The sequence below is a fragment of the Tamandua tetradactyla genome, chromosome 11 (genome assembly GCF_023851605.1).
Source record: "Tamandua tetradactyla isolate mTamTet1 chromosome 11, mTamTet1.pri, whole genome shotgun sequence".
Taxonomy (NCBI): domain Eukaryota; kingdom Metazoa; phylum Chordata; class Mammalia; order Pilosa; family Myrmecophagidae; genus Tamandua; species Tamandua tetradactyla.
Window position 1 is genome coordinate 39,223,417 of NC_135337.1, and position 18,745 is coordinate 39,242,161.

The 18,745-nt window shown below is 34.8% G+C and overlaps 1 protein-coding gene across 1 annotated transcript in view; it reads left to right on the forward strand.

The window, feature by feature from the left end:
• Nucleotides 1-18,745, forward strand: part of COL24A1 (collagen type XXIV alpha 1 chain) — a 427,584-nt gene that overhangs the window by 398,400 nt on the left and 10,439 nt on the right. Inside the window, exons 55-58 of the mRNA XM_077119355.1 lie at nucleotides 6,638-6,673; nucleotides 6,773-6,799; nucleotides 17,158-17,223; nucleotides 17,848-18,016. Of these exons, the coding sequence (XP_076975470.1) occupies nucleotides 6,638-6,673; nucleotides 6,773-6,799; nucleotides 17,158-17,223; nucleotides 17,848-18,016 (298 nt within the window). The remainder of the gene's footprint in view (nucleotides 1-6,637; nucleotides 6,674-6,772; nucleotides 6,800-17,157; nucleotides 17,224-17,847; nucleotides 18,017-18,745) is intronic.

Here is an 18,745-nt window from a genome sequence, read left to right on the forward strand (position 1 = left end):
ATTTGGAAGGTTAAGGGGCCCTGAATAACCAAAAACATCTTTTAAAAGAAGAACAAAGTTGGAGGACTCATACTTCCTGACTTTATAGCATATTACAAAGCTGCAGTGGTCAAAACAGCTTGGTACTGGCACAAAGGTATATATATTGAACAATGGAATCAAATTGAGAGTTTAGAAATAGACCCTCACAACTATGGCCAATTGATTTTTGACAAGGCTTCCAAGTCCATTAAACTGATAAAGAATAATTTCTTCCACAAATAGTGTAAGAGAACTTGATATCCATATGCAAAAGAATGAAAGAGGAACCCTATCACCTACCACATACAAAAATGAACTCAAAATGGATCAGAGACCTAAATATAAGAGCCAGGACCATAAAACTCCTAAAATATAGGGAAGCATCTTCAGGCTCTTGTATTTGGCAATGGTTTCTTAAACTTTACACCCAAAGCACAAGCAACCAAAGAAAAAATAAATAAATGGAACCTCCTCAAAATTAAAAACTTTTTTGTGGCAAAGGACTCTGTCATGAAAGTGAAAAGATGACCTATTCAATGAGAGAAAATACTTGGAATCCACATATCCAATAAGGGTCTCATATCCAGAATTTATTTTGAAATCCTACAGTTCAACAATAAAAAGACAAACGGTCCAATTTAAAAATTGGCAAAAGACTTGAATAGACATCTCTCCAAAGAGGTAATAGAAATGGCTAAAAGGCACATGAAAAGATGCTCAGCATCTCTAGCTATAATGGAGATGCAAATCAAATCCACAATGAGGTATCATTTCATGTTCACTAAAATGGCTACAATTTTTTTAAAAAAAGTGTTGGAGAGGATGTGGAGAAATACAAACTCTCATTCATTGCTAGTGGGAATGTAAAATGATGCATTGCTATGAAATACAATTTGACAGTTCCTGAGGAAGTTAAATATAGAATTACCATATGACCTGACAATCCCGCTACTAGGTATATACCCAGAAGATTGAAAGCAGGGACTCTAGCAGATTTTGCACACCAAAGTTCATAGCAGCATTATTCACAATTACCAAAAGATAGAATTAACCCAAGCAACCATCAACCAACAAATAGATAAACAAAATGTGGTATAAACATACAATGGAATATTATTCAGTTGTAAGAAGGAATGAAGTCCTGATGTATGTGACAACATGGATCAGCCTGAAGGACATTATTTTGAGTGACATAAGTGAGACACCAAAGGACAAATACGGTGTGATCTCACTGATATGAAATATTTGTAATAAACATACTCATAGAGTGAGAATCTAGAGTATAAAGTGCCAGGGGAAAGATTGGGATAGAAAATGGAAAGCTGATGCTTAATTTGTTCAGAATTTCTATTTAGGTTGATTGTAAAGATTTAGAAACGGATGGTGGTGATGGTAGCACACTATTGCAAGTGTAATTAACAGTGTTGAATTAAGTATGAATGTAGTTGTTCTAGTTTGCTAGCTGCCAGAATGCAATATACCAGAAACAGAATGGCTTTTAAAAGGGGGAATTTAATGAGTTACTAGTTTACTGTTCTAAGGCCATGAAAATGTCCCAATTAAATAAAAAATGTCCAAATTCAGGCACCAACCAGAGGTTACCTTCACTCAGGAAAGGTCAATGAGGTTCAGGGTTTCTCTCTCAACTGGAAAGGCACATGGCAAACATGGTGATGTCTGCTAGCTTTCTCTCCAGGCTTCTTGTTTCATGAAAATCCCCCACGGGCATTCTCCTTCTTCATCTCCAAGGATATTGGTCGGTGGACTCTGCCTCGTGGCTCTCTCATAGTTCTAATAAAGGGACTCTCTCCAAAATGTTTCCTTGTTTTAAGGACTCGAGTAAACTAATCAAGATCCTCATGGAATGAATAGAGTCACATCTCCCTCTATTCAAAAGTTAATACCACAATTGGGCAAGTCACATCCCCATGGAAATAATCTAATCAAGTTTCACGCATGTAGGATTGAATAGGGTTCAAAAGAACTGATTGCTCCCGCAAAATTGGATTAGGATTAAGACATGGTTTCTCTGGGGTGCATAAATCCTTTCAAACCAGCACAGTGGTTTAAAGTGAAAATTTTAGATCATGTTACTAGAATGAAAGCAAATAAAACATGGGACTGCATAAAACATTGAACCCTGTTGTGGATGACAGACTGGGGTTAATAGTACAAGTATAAGAATATTCTTTCATGATTTACAAGAAATGTACGACACAAATACAAAGTGTTAATGATAGGTGGAAAAAATACACCTAATGTACAATATGAACTATAGTTAATAGTGCTATTTTAATATTATTTCATTTTTTCTAGCAAAGGTACCACACTGATGCAAAGTGTCAATAATAGGGGATAAATGGGAATGCTGTATTTCTTACATGACTTTTCGGTAAACCTACAACTTCTTTCATTTAAAAAAAAGATAATTTTTTACTTCTTTAATTTAAGAAAAGATAATTTTTTTTAAAAAAGCACTAAGTGAAACAAACCAAACATAAAGTGCTATATATTGTGTGACTCCATTCATATAAAATGTAAATATAAATAAACCTATAGAGACAGAAAAAAAAAAAAGTAGGAAAAAATTATACAGAACAATCCCCACAAAAGTTTTTAGGTTAGCAGCTTCATTTTTATGACATATTATTTAGTGAAAATCAATAAAATGTTATAGAGTACCTTTGAAGTTTTCTTAAATATTACCTCTAAGTTAATGTGTCTGCATAATTCTTAAGTGGCAGAATTGTCTTATGTACCTCTAATTTGAAAGTGAAGAAGATGTTTTAAGCATTGGAAGGAAAAATTATGTTATGAGGAAAATGTCTGAAATATTTAAAAATTTTGAATTTCAAGCATATATATACACACATTTCTTTTTTAAAATTCATAGTATAGTTCATTCAAATGAAAAATTACCAAACTCTTTTAATTCAAGTACACATTTCCCTTATATCCATGTAAACTTTCAATTTGAAATGCCCAACCTATATACATGTACCCCTCTGGTCTCCAAATACAAACCATAAAGAAGAAAATTGATAAAAACGTCAAAAGTAACAATTCTGAAATTAACCTTAGAGATTATTTTTACCAAACCTCTTATGTTATAGTTTAGATATCTAAAATCCAAATGTGCAGCGATTTCTTCAAGGACTTACTGCAGATTCGTTGCAGAGACAAAACCAAGACCAGAGTCCAGCTCTTCCAATTCTCAGGTCATTATGTTTTTCTGTAAATCACAGTACCTCTCAGAAAATAAGAGTTAGGACCAACTTGGGTGAAAAAGATTGTATAATACATACTACTCACCTGCATCAAGAGTGGGCCAACCCAGCTACAGAGACAGCTGACTAGCAGTCATTATGCCCCATCCCTTTTAACTCCATCCTAATTACATTGCTGAAATCAAGGGAAAAAATCCATTTACAATAGCAACCAAAAAAATCAAATGTTTAGGAATAAATTTAACTGAGGATACAAAAGACCTATATACATAAAACTACAAGAAATTGCTAAAAAAAAAAAAAAAAGAAAAATCATGGAAGACCTAAATAAATGGAAGGACATACTGTATTCATGGATTGGAAGACTATAGTTGTCAATTCTACCCAAAGTGATTTATAGATTCAATACAATACCAATTAAAATCCCAAAAACTTACTTTGCAGAAATAGAAAAACAAATAAGCAAAATTATTTGCAAGGGAGAGTGCCCCGAATAGCTAAAAATATCTTGAGAAAGAAAAATTAAGAGGTCTCACACTACCTGTCTTTAAAGCATACAATGAAGCTACAGTGGTCAAAACAGCATGGTTCTGGCATAAGGACAGATATATTGACCAATAGAATCAAATAGAGTGTTCAGATATAGACCCTCTCATCTATGGATAATTGATCTTTGATAAGGCAGTGAAGCCAATTACATTGCTGTTTAAGAAATCTTATTTAATTTTATAGCTAAATTCCCAATTAAACCCTCTTAACTAGTGGTTCTCAAACAGGAGCAATTTTCTTCCCACCTTTGCCCCACATTTGTAAATGTCTGGAGATAGCTTTTGGTATCACAACTGAGAGAAAGATGGGGTTCCTAGTGGCATCTAGTGGGTAGAGGCTAGGAGTGTTGCTTAAGATCCTACAGTGCAAACCTATTAATTTATAAATGAGGAAAGGGAAGCTCGTGACAATTTTTGAAAGTCATGTTCAGCCAGCCTAAAGTAAAGATCATGAAACTAAAACAAAATTACCTTTACATAAGGGCAAAATCAGCACAGTTAGGTTCTAGGACATGTACTTAACAGTATTTTTTAAATCTAATGATAAAAATATGTTACTTTTGGATGATCAAATGTAAATTCTGGTATTACATGGACAGAGTCTATTTTCAAAGTCAGTACTTTCACTGTAGCCAAATCACGATCACTGACATTAATTTGGTTCCCCTTAATGACAATCTTAGTTTTATTATAAATATATAGAGGGAGGGACTCACTTCTCCCTGATATTGTGTTAACTACAGGCATTAAAAAACTAATAAAAGTTTATATTTTTGGAATCATCTTGTTTCCTTTGGTTACTTGCCATATTTTATGTAGTTGTTACATTAGGGTTGCCTTACCCTGTCTTGTTGGGTTTGAAGTATTTCATTTGGTCATATTTGTGGTGAACTGATTTTTTCTAGGTAGCATACTGAAATGAGCTCAATAAAATACGCAGTAGAAATAGTTTCTTCCAAACTATTCTATGAAAAATTCCTCTTTCAAAATCAAAGACAGAATATATATTTTATTTTAAAAAGCATCAGTTTTTTAAATTAATAATTTAAAAAAGCATCAGTGACATTTTGCAAATTTTGCAAATGCCAGAAATATGGAAGGTGGGGGTGAAATGTCACAACTGTTTATTATTTTTATAATGTTGGTCCAAAGTGGAACACAGCTGAATTCACTCTGAACCTCCGTATATTTAAAATAATATCTCTAACATAACATTTCTGTAACTTATGCAACTTCTGAGGTACAAGTTTTATACATTCTCTGCTTAAAATTGTAATCATAAGTCATGCAAACTAAGAAACATCCATCAGGAAGGCTGTTGGAGTTCTAGCCTTTTTAAAGGGCTTTGTGTTGTTTCTTCTAGCTATCATGGTATATATAGGATCAACAGCTTTTGGCAATTAAGGATACTTAAAACAAAGTCAAGTATAGCATCAAACATTATTCAAAACTCAGCTGAAGACAGATTTTGTTTTGTCAGCTTATAACAGTGTTCCGAGTTTGACTCAATATGTTCTTAATATTCAATTGATCAAGTAAGTAAATTTTGAGCAGATATACAAAACTTTCTAACATTCTTAACAATGATTACTGTTGTTTTATTTTGAAAAATGTCAACATAACTTTTAGCAGTTTACCAAACACATTTTAACTATTCTAATTTTAACATTTTTTAATTCATTTATTTAATCATTCACTTACTATTGTTGCACCTACTGTGTATTAGGCGCTGTTCTTGATCAAGAAAATAAGAAGATGACTAAGAATCCTTAAGGACTTTCCCGTGTATTATGTGCTACAGAGTGCAGAAAAAGAAGTGATTAATTAAGCAAGGGAGAGATAGGTAGAGATAGACTATATGATAAAGAGTTTTAAAGAAGTGCTGGAAGAATATTGTTCAACAGATAGAAAATGTAGAGAGGAGCATTCCTGGTCAAGAAAATAACACATGCAAGAGATATACATGTGTGAAAGAACTTGGAAGATTCAGAGATCTACAGTTGGTTAAGGATGGAGTTTAGGATGTGTTGAGGAAAACAAATGTGAGGACCAGAACTTAAAAGTCCTCTTTACCTTCAAGCCTATGTACTTTTATGTCTGCCTGACTTAAATTTTAATCTGAGTTCTGCCCCTTATTCACTGGCTACTTAGCCTTCCATTTTCTTAAGTAAAATGGGAATATAGCACACAGCGTGGCATATAGTGAGGTCTCAGTAAATAGTAGCTATCACTATTAAGAAGTTTATATTTTATCCTATAAGCAGTAAAGAGCTACTAAAGGATTTTCGGTAAATATGATTAATTTTCATTTTATATGTAGAAGGTAGTTAGCACAGAAGAAAAAATAGTCAGGAAGTCATATTAGGAGTATAGACAAAAAATTATTAGTGAGGGAACTAAGTTGCTGTGGGGATAGAAAGCAAGAAAAGTATTTTGAAGCAATTTGAAGATTAAATCAACAGGATTTAGTAACCAATTTATAGGTGGATATCAAAGGAAAGGAAAATGTCTAAGAACACTTAGAAATTTCTATTTTTGATGATTAGGTGGATGAGTAGGTAAGGAATAACAGGAAAAGCTTAGAGTGTGTTAATATTTTTAGATGCTATATTTATAATAGTTTATTAACATAAGTAAATTCAGCTTCTAGTAATAGCAGTAGAACAAGAAATGGCTTGTTCAGGAATGTGGGTGATAGCTAAGTACAAGAGTATATGACTTTAAAGTACTCAAACAACTTTGAAAACTTATTACCTGCCTCACACAAAAAGGCCACTTACAGAGGTTGAATCTTAGTTCTCTTATTTATACCAAATCTCCATTTGTCTCCATTTCTTACAGGGTTTCCAGGGACCAAGAGGTCAACCAGGACCACCAGTGAGTTTATTTAAATTTACATCTGTTCACTGTTGAAGATTATATGTTTACCTGTTTTGGGAATCTCTATTAAATATCTTTTTAAATTTTCTGTTATAGGGTCCACCTGGACCACCAGGCCCAAGAGTAAGTTTTCATCATTTGTTTTATTTTAGTACATTAAATTAATTTTTGAAAGCTGCTTCTGTTAACTGTTAAAATGTGTTCCTCTTGCCTACCTCTGCTAATTTGATATAGAGCTGACCTCCTTACTAACTTGAAATTCAAGCCTCAGATTGTTTATCTATAAAATGGTGATGATTTCTCCTACTTGCTTGAGTGGTTTGAGGATGAAATGAGAAGTAAAACACTGAGTACAGTGCCTAACAAATAATAAATGATAACAATAATAATAAATAACAAATAATAAATAATAAATGTAGGGCTTCCTACTTCCAAATTCTCATCCCCTTTTTTCGAATGTTCTTTTTTGCCAGCCAGAGTTAACCACCTCTTGGGCTTTACATGAATCCTTCTCAACTCCTGGTGGCTGTGGAAGCCATCAAACTTCTCACATATTTGCTCATTATCTATTATAACCCAAGCCAGCCACATTTACCTTTGAGGCATGCTTCTGTTACCTCAGTATGGCCCCTTTGCCTTGGATGTTCAGAGCTTGGTTTCCCTTATACATTGTATCCAGTCTCAAAACTCTACAATCTCTTTGTCTTTCTGCTCCATACAAGTCTCCTCTACCCCCAGCCCCACATACACACCATGCCTATAGCCTCCTGGCCAAATACAATGGTCCTTGGTCATGTTTTCTGCCTAGAGGAGATCCACAGTTAGCTATACTGTCCAGTTGCTGCAAATCATGAGCAGCCCTATGCCTTCCAAGCCTTACTTATTTCTGCATGCTGCTCTGGTGGTGTTTTCATCTCTGTCAGTTCCAGTTGGTGGATCTCTACAGTCTACTCTCAGCAGACCAGGAGCTCTTCATCCACCTCAGCTTTTCTTTGAGGCAAGGAATAATCTTCAAGCAAAATATCACATGGAAGATTGTCCCCTTGGAAACAGGAGACCCTTTTCTTTATTATTTTTTAAAAATCACCCCCCCTTCTAGTCATCTGACTGATAGACATTGAAACCTTCCTTATGTGAATATCATAAGAATGTCTTTCTTCAAATTACTCGTGACTTTTCTATTCTTGCTTTCTGCCTCTCCCCACCTGCATGCATGAGCTTCAAGTGCCCTCATCAAGTGCCTTCCCATCTTATAATGATTTGATATATCATAGCTGCCTTTCCAAGGAGGAATAAACTAAAGAATCATACATGGCAAATTAGAGATGTTTAGTGGAAATTTGCATATTGCAACACCAAAGTTTGGGGCATCCTGTCCAATCAAAATAAACTAGGGCATGTGAGAAGTTTTTGCTCTGAGCAAAATATAGATAAGAAAATGAACTTTCAGGAATTATTATGAAGCTTTAATGAGAAAATAACACATTGTAGGTACTCAATAAATGTTGATTTCATTGTTTCCTTCTTTTCTCTCATTTCTGTTTTCCTCCTCCTTGGTCAGTATGGAAAAGATTTCTCCTTACTGTCTTCTGGAAACTTTCAGAGTCCATCTTAATAAAGAGATAGTGTAGCCTTGAGAATAAGACCTCCAGAGCAGACATCTACATGATAATGAGGAAACACGTGCATATCCACCCAAAAGTCAATTTAAGATCATATCTTCTGTAAAACTCTTCTAATTCCACCTTCTCATCATACTACAAGACAGAACTGGTCACTTCCCCTTCATCACACATTCACACACATTTATTTTCATGCCAGTTTCCCTCTGAGAGAATTCCCTCAGAGATTGCGAACTCTCTGAATGCTGGGACTGTTTTTCCTTTCATTTTTTAACCATTCAAGCCCTTAGTAAGTGTCTGTTGAATGAATGAATGTGTCTAAGAAAGCAAGCCAAGTCTCTTAGAAAATTCAGTGGGCATTCCCAAAGCTAGATGACTTCACTTGGACGGAAACGATGTCTAAAATGGAATAGGATCGTATAATTAGAGATAGTGGTCCTCTTAGTTATTACCTAGTAATTATTTCAGACTGTGGGAGCTGTGACTCATTACTCAATGGATCAGGAGACTGATTTAATAAGCCTCATTCAGCATTCTTTTAAAATGAAATGGAAGAATAGGGGAAAGTATCATAGAGAATGACTGTTTAATGAGTATGGGTTTCTTTTTGGATGATAAAATGTTCTGAAATTTGATTATGGTGATGGTTGCACATCATTGGAAGTATACTAAAAACCACTGAATTGTACACCTTTAAATGTTTAAAATGGTGAATTTTTATGATGTGTATGTTTTGCTTCAATAAAAAATCATTTTAAATATTAACAAACAAAAAAATTAGTACCTTACCACTAATAAGGATAAATAGGATTTTAAGAAAGTATTTTCACAGTTATGTTAGAACACTGGATGAAGCTGAATGTGAGAATAATAGAGGGAGGAGGGCTGGGGGCACAAATGAAATCAGAAAGAAAGACGATAAAGACTGAGATGGTATAATAATCTAGGAATGCCTGGAGTGTATAATGATAGTGACTAAATGTACAATTTTTAAAATGTTTTTGCATGAGAAAGAACAAAGGAATGTCACTACTACAGGGTGTTGAAAATAGATGGTAATTAATATTTTAAAAGTTTAACTTATGTGTGAGACTAAAGCAAAAAATGTTTATTTGGTACAAAATTTATATTTTGACTAGTGCAGTTCCTGATATAACTTATGTGGACAGCTTAATTGAATGCCATAAGTACATGGAACCTTGAGTAGGGCATAAGATTTTGTAGGTTTGTCCAGAGTGATGCCTCAAGAAATCCCAGAGTGATTTGAACAGTGAGTAAAAAAGTATTTGTAAAGTCCCCTTGGGGGAATGGTGAGAAAGGGGGAAAATTCAACTTCCCCAAGTAGAGAATTCTTGATATTCTCACAAGCAGTGGGGACAACCAAAGCAATAGGCTGAGTCCCCAATCTTGTGGTTTGTTCATATGAAACTTAACCCCAAGCCTACTTAAAAGGCCTAAGAGTCACCCCCAAGAGAACCTCTTTTGTTGCTCAGATGTGGCCTCTCTCTCCAGCCAACAAAACAAGCAAACTCACCGCCTTCCCTCTGTCTATGTGGGACATGGCTCCCAGGGGTGTGGACCTTCCTGGCAACATGGGACAGAAATCCTAGAATGAGCTAGGACTCAGCATCAAGGAATTGAGAAAACCTTCTCGACCAAAAGGGGGAAGAACGAAATGAGACAAAATAAAGTGTGAATGGCTGAGAGATTCCAAACAGAGTTGAGAGGTTATCCTGGAGGTTATTCTTATGCATTAAATAGATATCACCTTGTTAGTCAAGATGTAATGGAGAGGCTGGAGGGAACTGCCTGAAAATGTAGAGCTGTATTCCAGTAGCCATGTTTCTTGAAGATGATTGTATAATGATATGGCTTTCACAATGTGACTGTTTGATTGTGAAAACCTTGTGTCTGATGCTCCTTTTATCTACCTTGTCAACAGATAAGTAAAACATATGGAATAAAAGTAAATAATAGGGAAACAAATGTTAAAATAAATTTAGATTGAAATGCTAGTGATCAGTGAAAGGAGGGGTAAGGGGTATGGTAAGTATGAATTTTTTTGTTGTCTTTTTCTTTCTTTTTCTGAATTAATGCAAATGTTCTAAGAAATGACCATGATGATGACTATGCAACTATGTGATGATATTGTGAATTACTGATTATATATGTAGAGTGGAATGATTATATGTTAAGAATGTTTGTGTTTGCTTGTTGTTATATTTTTTAATTTAAAAATTAATAAAAAATAAAGAAAAAAGAAAGTATTTTCAGTTAAATATAGGTATGTATATGTAAACCTTTTCATAACTTAAAAATGTATTTCTTACTGTGAGTCAAGATCAAAAATGTTTCAAAACTTCTAATCCAATCCAGTTCCCTTTTTTTAAACCTAGAAGAGTAAATTGACTTGACTAAGTTCCTAGCATAGAATAGCTAAAATGAAATGTTTCAGGAAAAGGAAAATTTATTGACGGCATTTTTGAATGTGAGGATATAATGATGATGTCAGGGCACATGATAAAGTATTTAAAAGCTAACAAATCTGCAAAAAATATCCAAAAATGATTGTGGGATAAAGGAAAGAAGAGGGTGTAGGGAGGTATGCGTCGGGAATCGGGAGTGGTGGTGGTAGAGAAACAGTGATCATTTTAAAAAATGGATAAGGAATTTCAGCTGAATTATTTCAATAAATGGATCAACTGTGGAACCCAGATTGATGAATTGAGAGATAGCACCTCCTGGTATAGTCCTGATTCCTTGGAACCAGCAAATACTTCCACCATGGAGAGGCATGGCCGGAAATAAACTCCTGTCCCATCAGTGTTTTCACCATACAGCTGTGTTTCCAAAGCACCGTAAATTAGTTTAGATTAGATTAGAAAAGATTAGATAAGACTGTATCTAAGTTTCTTGCAAGTAGATAGGGAGAGAATTGTGAAGATTACATTCCTCAAAGGTATAATGAATCCTCCTGTCCCCTCCTTTGTCCAGTCAGTCTGATCACTACGTTTGCTGTTTTTTATGTGCACTTTTTGTGAACCTTAAGTTATTTTCACATGAGAATATGTTCACTCTAACTAGAGTACATGTAAGAAGCTATTTCTTGTGGATCCCCATTAGTGCACCTAATGAGAGTTTTGCCCTCAGACATAAGCACTTACCTCTAGTTTACAAGGAAAATTCACTTAATAAAGTCTCTCTAGGTCTGCCCTCCCCAAAAGCTACCCTTGGGGAAAAAATAATTAATTCAACAAATCAAATGCCTAAACTATGCCAGGCATAAGTAAGGCTTTGGGAATACATTGATAATTATAAGAATATGGATAATGCTAAGAAGATTCATAAGGGGCCAAGTGTTAACAACTTCTCTTCTATTTCTAAAACCCCTAGAAACTCTTACAAAATGTACCTAGGTTTAAAGGTCTTTCTACAACCTCACTGAAGGCCACTATGTACAGAGCACTGGTTCTTAAAGTGTGATCTGCAGACCCCAGTGTATTTATCTGTGAGATCAAAACTATTTTCATTATAACATAAGGACTTGCTGGCCTTTTTCATTGAGTTGACATTTACAGTGATGGTAGATAATTGCTGGTACCTTAGCATGAATCAGTTAGCAAACTCTACACTGCTAATCTATTAATAATCATTGTATTCTTCACTGGCACATACTTACAAGAAAACACTTGCCCATTTCACTTAAAAATATCCTAAATGAAGCAGTAAGCATTATTACTTTTCTTAAGTCCATTTAACCTTAAGTTATGGGGATTACAGTCAGCAATTTATAAGACCCTTGTTCATATTAATACCAACTTAATTTCAATACAAAAATGCCCCAGTATTCCTCCCTCTCTCCTTTGATCTGTTATTTTCATACAAATCACATGTTTGTACATTGTATGCCTATCAACACAGATTTATAATTATTGCTTTATGCAGTTAAATCAGGAGAAAAATGGTTTACAAACAAATACATTTATACTTTCTTTTATGTTTACCTTTATAGTTACCCTTTTCAGTGCTCTTTATTTCTTCAAATTGAGATGCTCTGCTTTCTATCTTGCTGATCCTTTCTTCTGCCTGTTCAAATCTACTGTTGTGTACCTCTAATGTATTTTTTTTTAATTTTTTAATTTTATTTTTTTAAATACCAAAAAACACATAACAAACGCAAACATTCCTATTTTGATCATTCTGTTCTACATATGTAATCAGTAATTCACAATATCATCACGTAGTTGCATATTCATCATTATGATCATTTCTTAGAACATTTGCATCTATTCAGAAAAAGAAATAAAATGAATCTAGTGTATTTTTAATCACCTATTATTGTACCTTTCACTCCCATAAGATCTGTTCTTTTTCTTTGCATGCTTTCAAGTTCTTCTTTATGCTTACCCAGTGTCTTCTTAATATCCTTTATCTTTTTAGTCATCTCCTTGAATTGGTTTAGGAGATTTGTTTGAATGTCTTTGATGAGTTCTAGATTCTGTATCTCCTCCAGCTTTACGATTTGCTTCTTTGACTGCACTGTATCTTCCTGTTTCTTAATGTGACTTGTTGTTTTTGCTGATGTCTAAGCAACCAGTTAGTTATCTTGGTGATTTTACTCTGAAGATCGGATTCTCGCTCCTGTCAGAGCTTTTGCTTAATTGGGATTGTGTTAATGTTCTTCCCAGACACTTGTTTAGTCAGTATTACCCGACCAGGAGGGGCTAGGGCCCCAACAAAGGTGTCAAATATCAGTTCCACAGAGCCCCAGGGAAAAAGTTAGCTAAGGACACCTCCCCCCCCAAAAAAAAAGCCTTAGTTCTTCTCCCCAAGGGTGCATTTTCCTGGCCTATCATTTATAGCCCCCATATATAGCTGCCCAAAGCCTTTTAGGCAGCTTCCCAAAGGTGGACTTTCCTCGCCTGCCAGTAGATGGTGCTCTTCAGCAACCTATTCCTGGCAACCCGCTGCAGGTTATTTTTAGCTACCGGCACCAGGAAACTGATTTAGCGAAGCCTGTAGGGTGAATTGAAACCACCAGACCAAGCAGTTTAAATTCGCCAACCAAAAGTTGACACGGTGCTAGATTAAGTCCCATTCCTGTTCTCGGGAGAGGGGACCTCTGCTGCCCTTTCAGTCTGGAGCTGCCCACCCACCAAAGACCAAGGAACTGGTTGCTTTCTGTCCTAGAGAGTGGGAGCTGGGTGCCATGAGCCAGGGCTGAGGTGGGTTACTTACAGTCTGATTGCACTTTTCTGTCTCATTGCAGTTTTACATCTCCTCCACTTTCCTGGGTGTTGTAAAGCACTCCCCCAGACACTCTGCCATCTCCAGAGAGTCAGATCCATTGTTGCCAGCAGTTTCTGCCTGACCCCTTGTTTTTCTGGGAGAGAAGTGAGCCCAGCCTCTCTCTAATCAACTGAAGTGTCTGCTCTGTTAACTTAGTGGTCAGCTGATGATTAGACAGAAATTTCCTTAAACCCCAGAACCAATAAGTTTCCCTGTTTTAGCCAAGGGCCTGTGTTTGAGTGTTGAAGCACATCTTCAACACTTAGCCAGGTAATTGACAACTACACCTTACCCTTGTTTCCTGCTTGTGCAGAGCCTCAAAACCAGCCAGAGGTGAGAGCTTATGGCCTTCTTAGGTTTTCCCTGAGCATTCACACAACTCTATGCATGTACATGGCCTTCCAGATTCCTAGGAATGTCAGAGTTTCAGTCTTTGTGGACCTTGCATTCCCCAGCTTTTCCTTGTAAGTTTTTTGATTAGCCTTTTGTTTGCCCTAACTGTTATTCACTATTCAGACAGCCCTGAAGTTAAGCAATTACTTCCTATTTTTGTTTGTTTTTTTAATAAATATTTTTTTAAAAAATACAAATCATGGAAAAGCTTTTTGCACTGAGTTCCAGTGAGCTCCAATTCAGGTCAACTAGAGACAGTCTTGCAAGTAATGCCTTTCAGATCAGATAATGGCAGTTCTCAAGAGACTGAGGATTTTTAAGATCTTCAACCCCATCTGCTCTCTCCTTTGGCTTTCTGCTAGTTCTACTAACTAGTTTGGCTGGCTGCTAGTTCTGAGTGCAGGCTATTGGTTTTAAAGGCTTCTACAGAGCTGGAGAGAGGTGATAGGGAGAGAGCAATCAAAACTCCGTAAAACTTACTGCACTGGGATTCAGCTGTTTCTCTTGAACTCAGATTGCTGCAAGAATTTTAATTTCCAGCATCTGAAAAAAGTTGATTCTGGCATTTTTTGCCAATATTCTCCTTTATTTTTATAGAGGAGAGAACTTTGTGGGGAAGGAAGAGCAGGAGAGTCTTACTTCTCTATTTTTGCTGAACATCTCCTAAATTCCAACCTGAGAATGCATCTTTTCAATATTCTGAGTGATAAAATGGAAGAATGCATAAAGAACTTCTGCTGCATATGGAAGAACAATGGTTGCCTTAAGTAAACACACGGGCAATTGTTTGTGTTGCAAACTGAACTAGCTGCTTTTATCATGGAGCACCATTTTCATTTGACAGACCAACAATGTCCTTATTCAGACTTGAGTGTTTGGCTGATATTTTCTTGAAAATGAATGACATGAATCTGTCACTTCAAGGAAACAACTGACAAAATATGGTGCCTTTGATAAAATTTAAGCTTTAAAGCAAAAATAAGAATTTGGGAAAACTTGTATCTACCACTCTGCAGCTTTCCAATACTTGGATTTATCTGATGATATTAGATGATTTTTTGACACTACGTAATAAAATGTATCAGAATTTGGAAGATGTGCATAATTCTATGAACTAATATTTTCCATATGATCAGTGCATAATATTAAAAAATTATGCATAAGTAAAAGAAATTTTCAAAGTTTAAGATAAATTAATAGATTTTAATATAAAAAAGTACAAAAAGTTCATTGATATGGTCTCAGATTCCACACTGCAATAAACCTTTAAGAAACTACCACTTGCCAAGTTTTGGTGTAGTATCAAAGAAGAATAACCACAATTACCTGAAGTGGCTATTAAATACTCCTCTTAATCCAACTGTGTATTTCTATAAGGCCACATTTCCCTCAACTAAAGTAATGTATCACAATATTTTGAATACAGAACAATTATGAGAACCCAATTCGTTTCTATTAATCCAGACATTAAAGAGATTTGCAAAAGTGTAAAACAGTGTTACTCTTCTCATTAATTTTAACGAGTTATTTTGCGTGAAATATATTTATATTAGCATATATTGTATTTATTGTTATTTTAAAGGAGCTAACAAATAGTTTTTAAATTTCTGTTTTAATTTCTAATATGGTAAATATCAAAACTTCTAACTCAAATAAACATTCATTAAGGCCTTTAATAATTTGTAAAAGCGCAAAAGAATTCTGGGTTTTCTAAGATTAAATCCTTTAATAACAACTTGAAAATGTAAAACAGCTATTGTTTTGTACTTAATTCAGTTTCCCATGTTTAATGTCAATATCTTTATGTGATATCGTGCCCTAAATCTGCCCATTCACACGAGCTTGATGGTCAGCATTATTAAATTTCCATAGTGCATTTTAGCTAACCCTTTATGCTTTTTCAATAAGCCATGTTCCCTACTGCCTCACAGCCTGTGTGGGAGATTGTCACCTGTACTTGGAAAACTCTGCTATCCCTTTTCCTAAGAAGAATTCTTACTTATTCTTCAATTCTCTGCTCAAATTGTCACTACCACAGGGAAGCCTTCCCTGACCTATACCTTCCAAGCTCTTGTGTCCTCCAATCTTGAGTCTTCCTAATTAATCTCATAGATCCATACACTTTTCTTTTATAACGCATATCACAATTTATAATTATGTGTTTCAGATTATTTTATTAATGCCTATCTCCCCTCTAAACTTGAGCAGAAGTGTAAGTTTCTTTTTTTGCTTACCATTGTATTCTCTAGATTTATCAAAGTGTTTGGCAACATATATGTATGCAGAATCAATCAGTGCTTTTCCAATATGAAAATCACATATTGAGGCAGAAATTGTACATTTTACTGATTTTTCTATCATTTTAAATAGTTTTCAAATTACCAGTCAGGAATTATGAGAGATCTGTTGAAAACAGTTTCTATTGTATGGGTCTCCAAATAAAAGGATATCTTAAGAGCACCATCATTCAGAAAGAATCTATTAGAGTGTTTGGTTAGTTTACACAGATGCTATTCCCTAACAACCTACCAACTCATGCTTCTTAGCTTCCAGGCTTTTGTATTTTTTTAATTTTACAAAAAAGACTTTTAATAATGATGTGATGGGTCTTTCTTTAAAAATATTTTTTATTAAATGCAAGAGGAGATTAAATTCTTGTTTTATTATTTCTTTTGGGACTAATGGTGCATTTTCCAACTTCAGAAATTGTTTTTAAGACCACAGAAGTATCAGATTAAACTAATGTGGTCACTACCTCAGGACAGTAGTATTTTATTCTGTTTTTCTTCCAAGAATGTAGCTTAAAAATTATTACAGCGATTTATTCTTCACTTTACAATTTATTAACTGAGGAAACCATAATTCATTCTGCTTTCATTTGAGTAACTTTTTGTGTGTGCTTTCATGCAGCAGAGACAAATAGTTTTTCATTTGAGGGCTCTAGACTTTGGGCCTATTTTAATTAGAGACCATTGAAATTTGGATGAAAGCAACACATTGTCCTTTCAGATAGCCAGGCCATATTTGCAAGATCTGACTAACCATAGAGTTGCATACTCCCTTCAGATAATAAGTCTAATATATTATATTAACAGTGCTTTCAGAATTTACAGCTTTTATTTCCAAGCATTCAAGGTCAATTTTATTACTGAACTCAAATGGTTTTGTTTTACACAGAAACAAATGGATATCAATGCTGCTATTCAAGCCTTGATTGAATCAAATGCTGCCTTACAGATGGAGGTAATATATCTGGCTTTATTTACATTGGCACTCTAAATGTACAAATTAGACAGAGAAATTTATTTCCGGGCCAAAATGTGGCTTTATCCTATAGATTGTATTTAAAACAGATTAAAAAGATAAAACTATTGTCAAGGACAAAGTAAGCTATTTTCATACAATTAAGCAGAAATATATGCATACGATATTTTAAAGGAAAGTATTTAAAACAAAAATGTAATGTTATTAAAGGATTTACTTGTAATAAAGGAATATAATACTACAGAAGACAGTAGTTAAAGGAATAAGTTACTACAGAAGACAATAGTTAAATGAAGTTAACCATGTTCCTCAAAATGGGATCGATCTGTCTTCACTACTTATTTTTCTTCAAATTCTAATTATTATTCAAAGCAGAATTTATTAAAAATATTATACAATAGACATAGTAATTGTTAAGTTTTATGTCTGCTTGAAACTATACCTATATTTAAATAGAAACTGTGTTTTACATCCTTTCCCAACTTAACACACAACTCGACACGTTTTTCTTCTGCCTTGTTCCATGTTACTCAATACAGTTATATACTAGTGATGGCTGTTCTAGGCTTTTTTGCTAATATGGTTCTTATGATGGCTTGGCAGAGCTACCAGAATATTGAAGTGACTTTACTTCACCACAGTGCAGAGATATTCAAAACTCTGAATTACCTTAGCAATTTACTGTCCAGCATCAAGAATCCTCTTGGTACACGAGATAACCCAGCACGAATCTGCAAAGATTTGCTTAACTGTGAACACAAAGTATCAGATGGTAAGTTCTTGGTTTCCTAGTTCTTGATTTCCTAAAATTATAACATCTAATTTCATTTAATCATTTCAGTGTGTTTGAGATTTACAGTGTGTTCATTCCAAATCCGGTCATTTTTATAAAACCCTAGCAGATAGCACTTTGATGTCATCAAGAACAGAATACTCTGAGAGGGAGACATACTTCTATGCCAAACTGTCTTTTTTCATGTGGGCCACGGTGGCTCATCAGGCACAGTTCTCACCTGCCATTCCCGGTGCCTACCCAAGCAAAAAAAAAAAAAAAAGTCTTTTTTCAAGGGTTCACATTACAGAGGTCTTCTATACAGCCTTAATGAGAATCCCAACTTGTTCTACCCCACCCCAACCAATATTACTTACTTACGTTTTGTAGAATGTAGCACATTCATGTTAAATAGTTAGGGATGACATTTGGGTTGACAGTGAGACAGGAGCTCCTATTAGAACTTGTGAATGCAGAACCACCAAGATTGGCAACATGATATCAGAGAACTCCTCCAGCACGTTCCCTCTAAAAGTATGGTTTTACAAAATGGATTTTTAAATGCCCCATTTTAGAATCAGTGACCATGAAGGTAGAAGGTTTGTCATTCTTGTAAATTTCTTATCCCCTACACATATACCCCAAATTAACTAATCAAAGGTATAGAAATAAACTTAGGGTAGAACCATCAAGGAAGATTTTAAACCAAATAGAGGAGTCATCACTTGA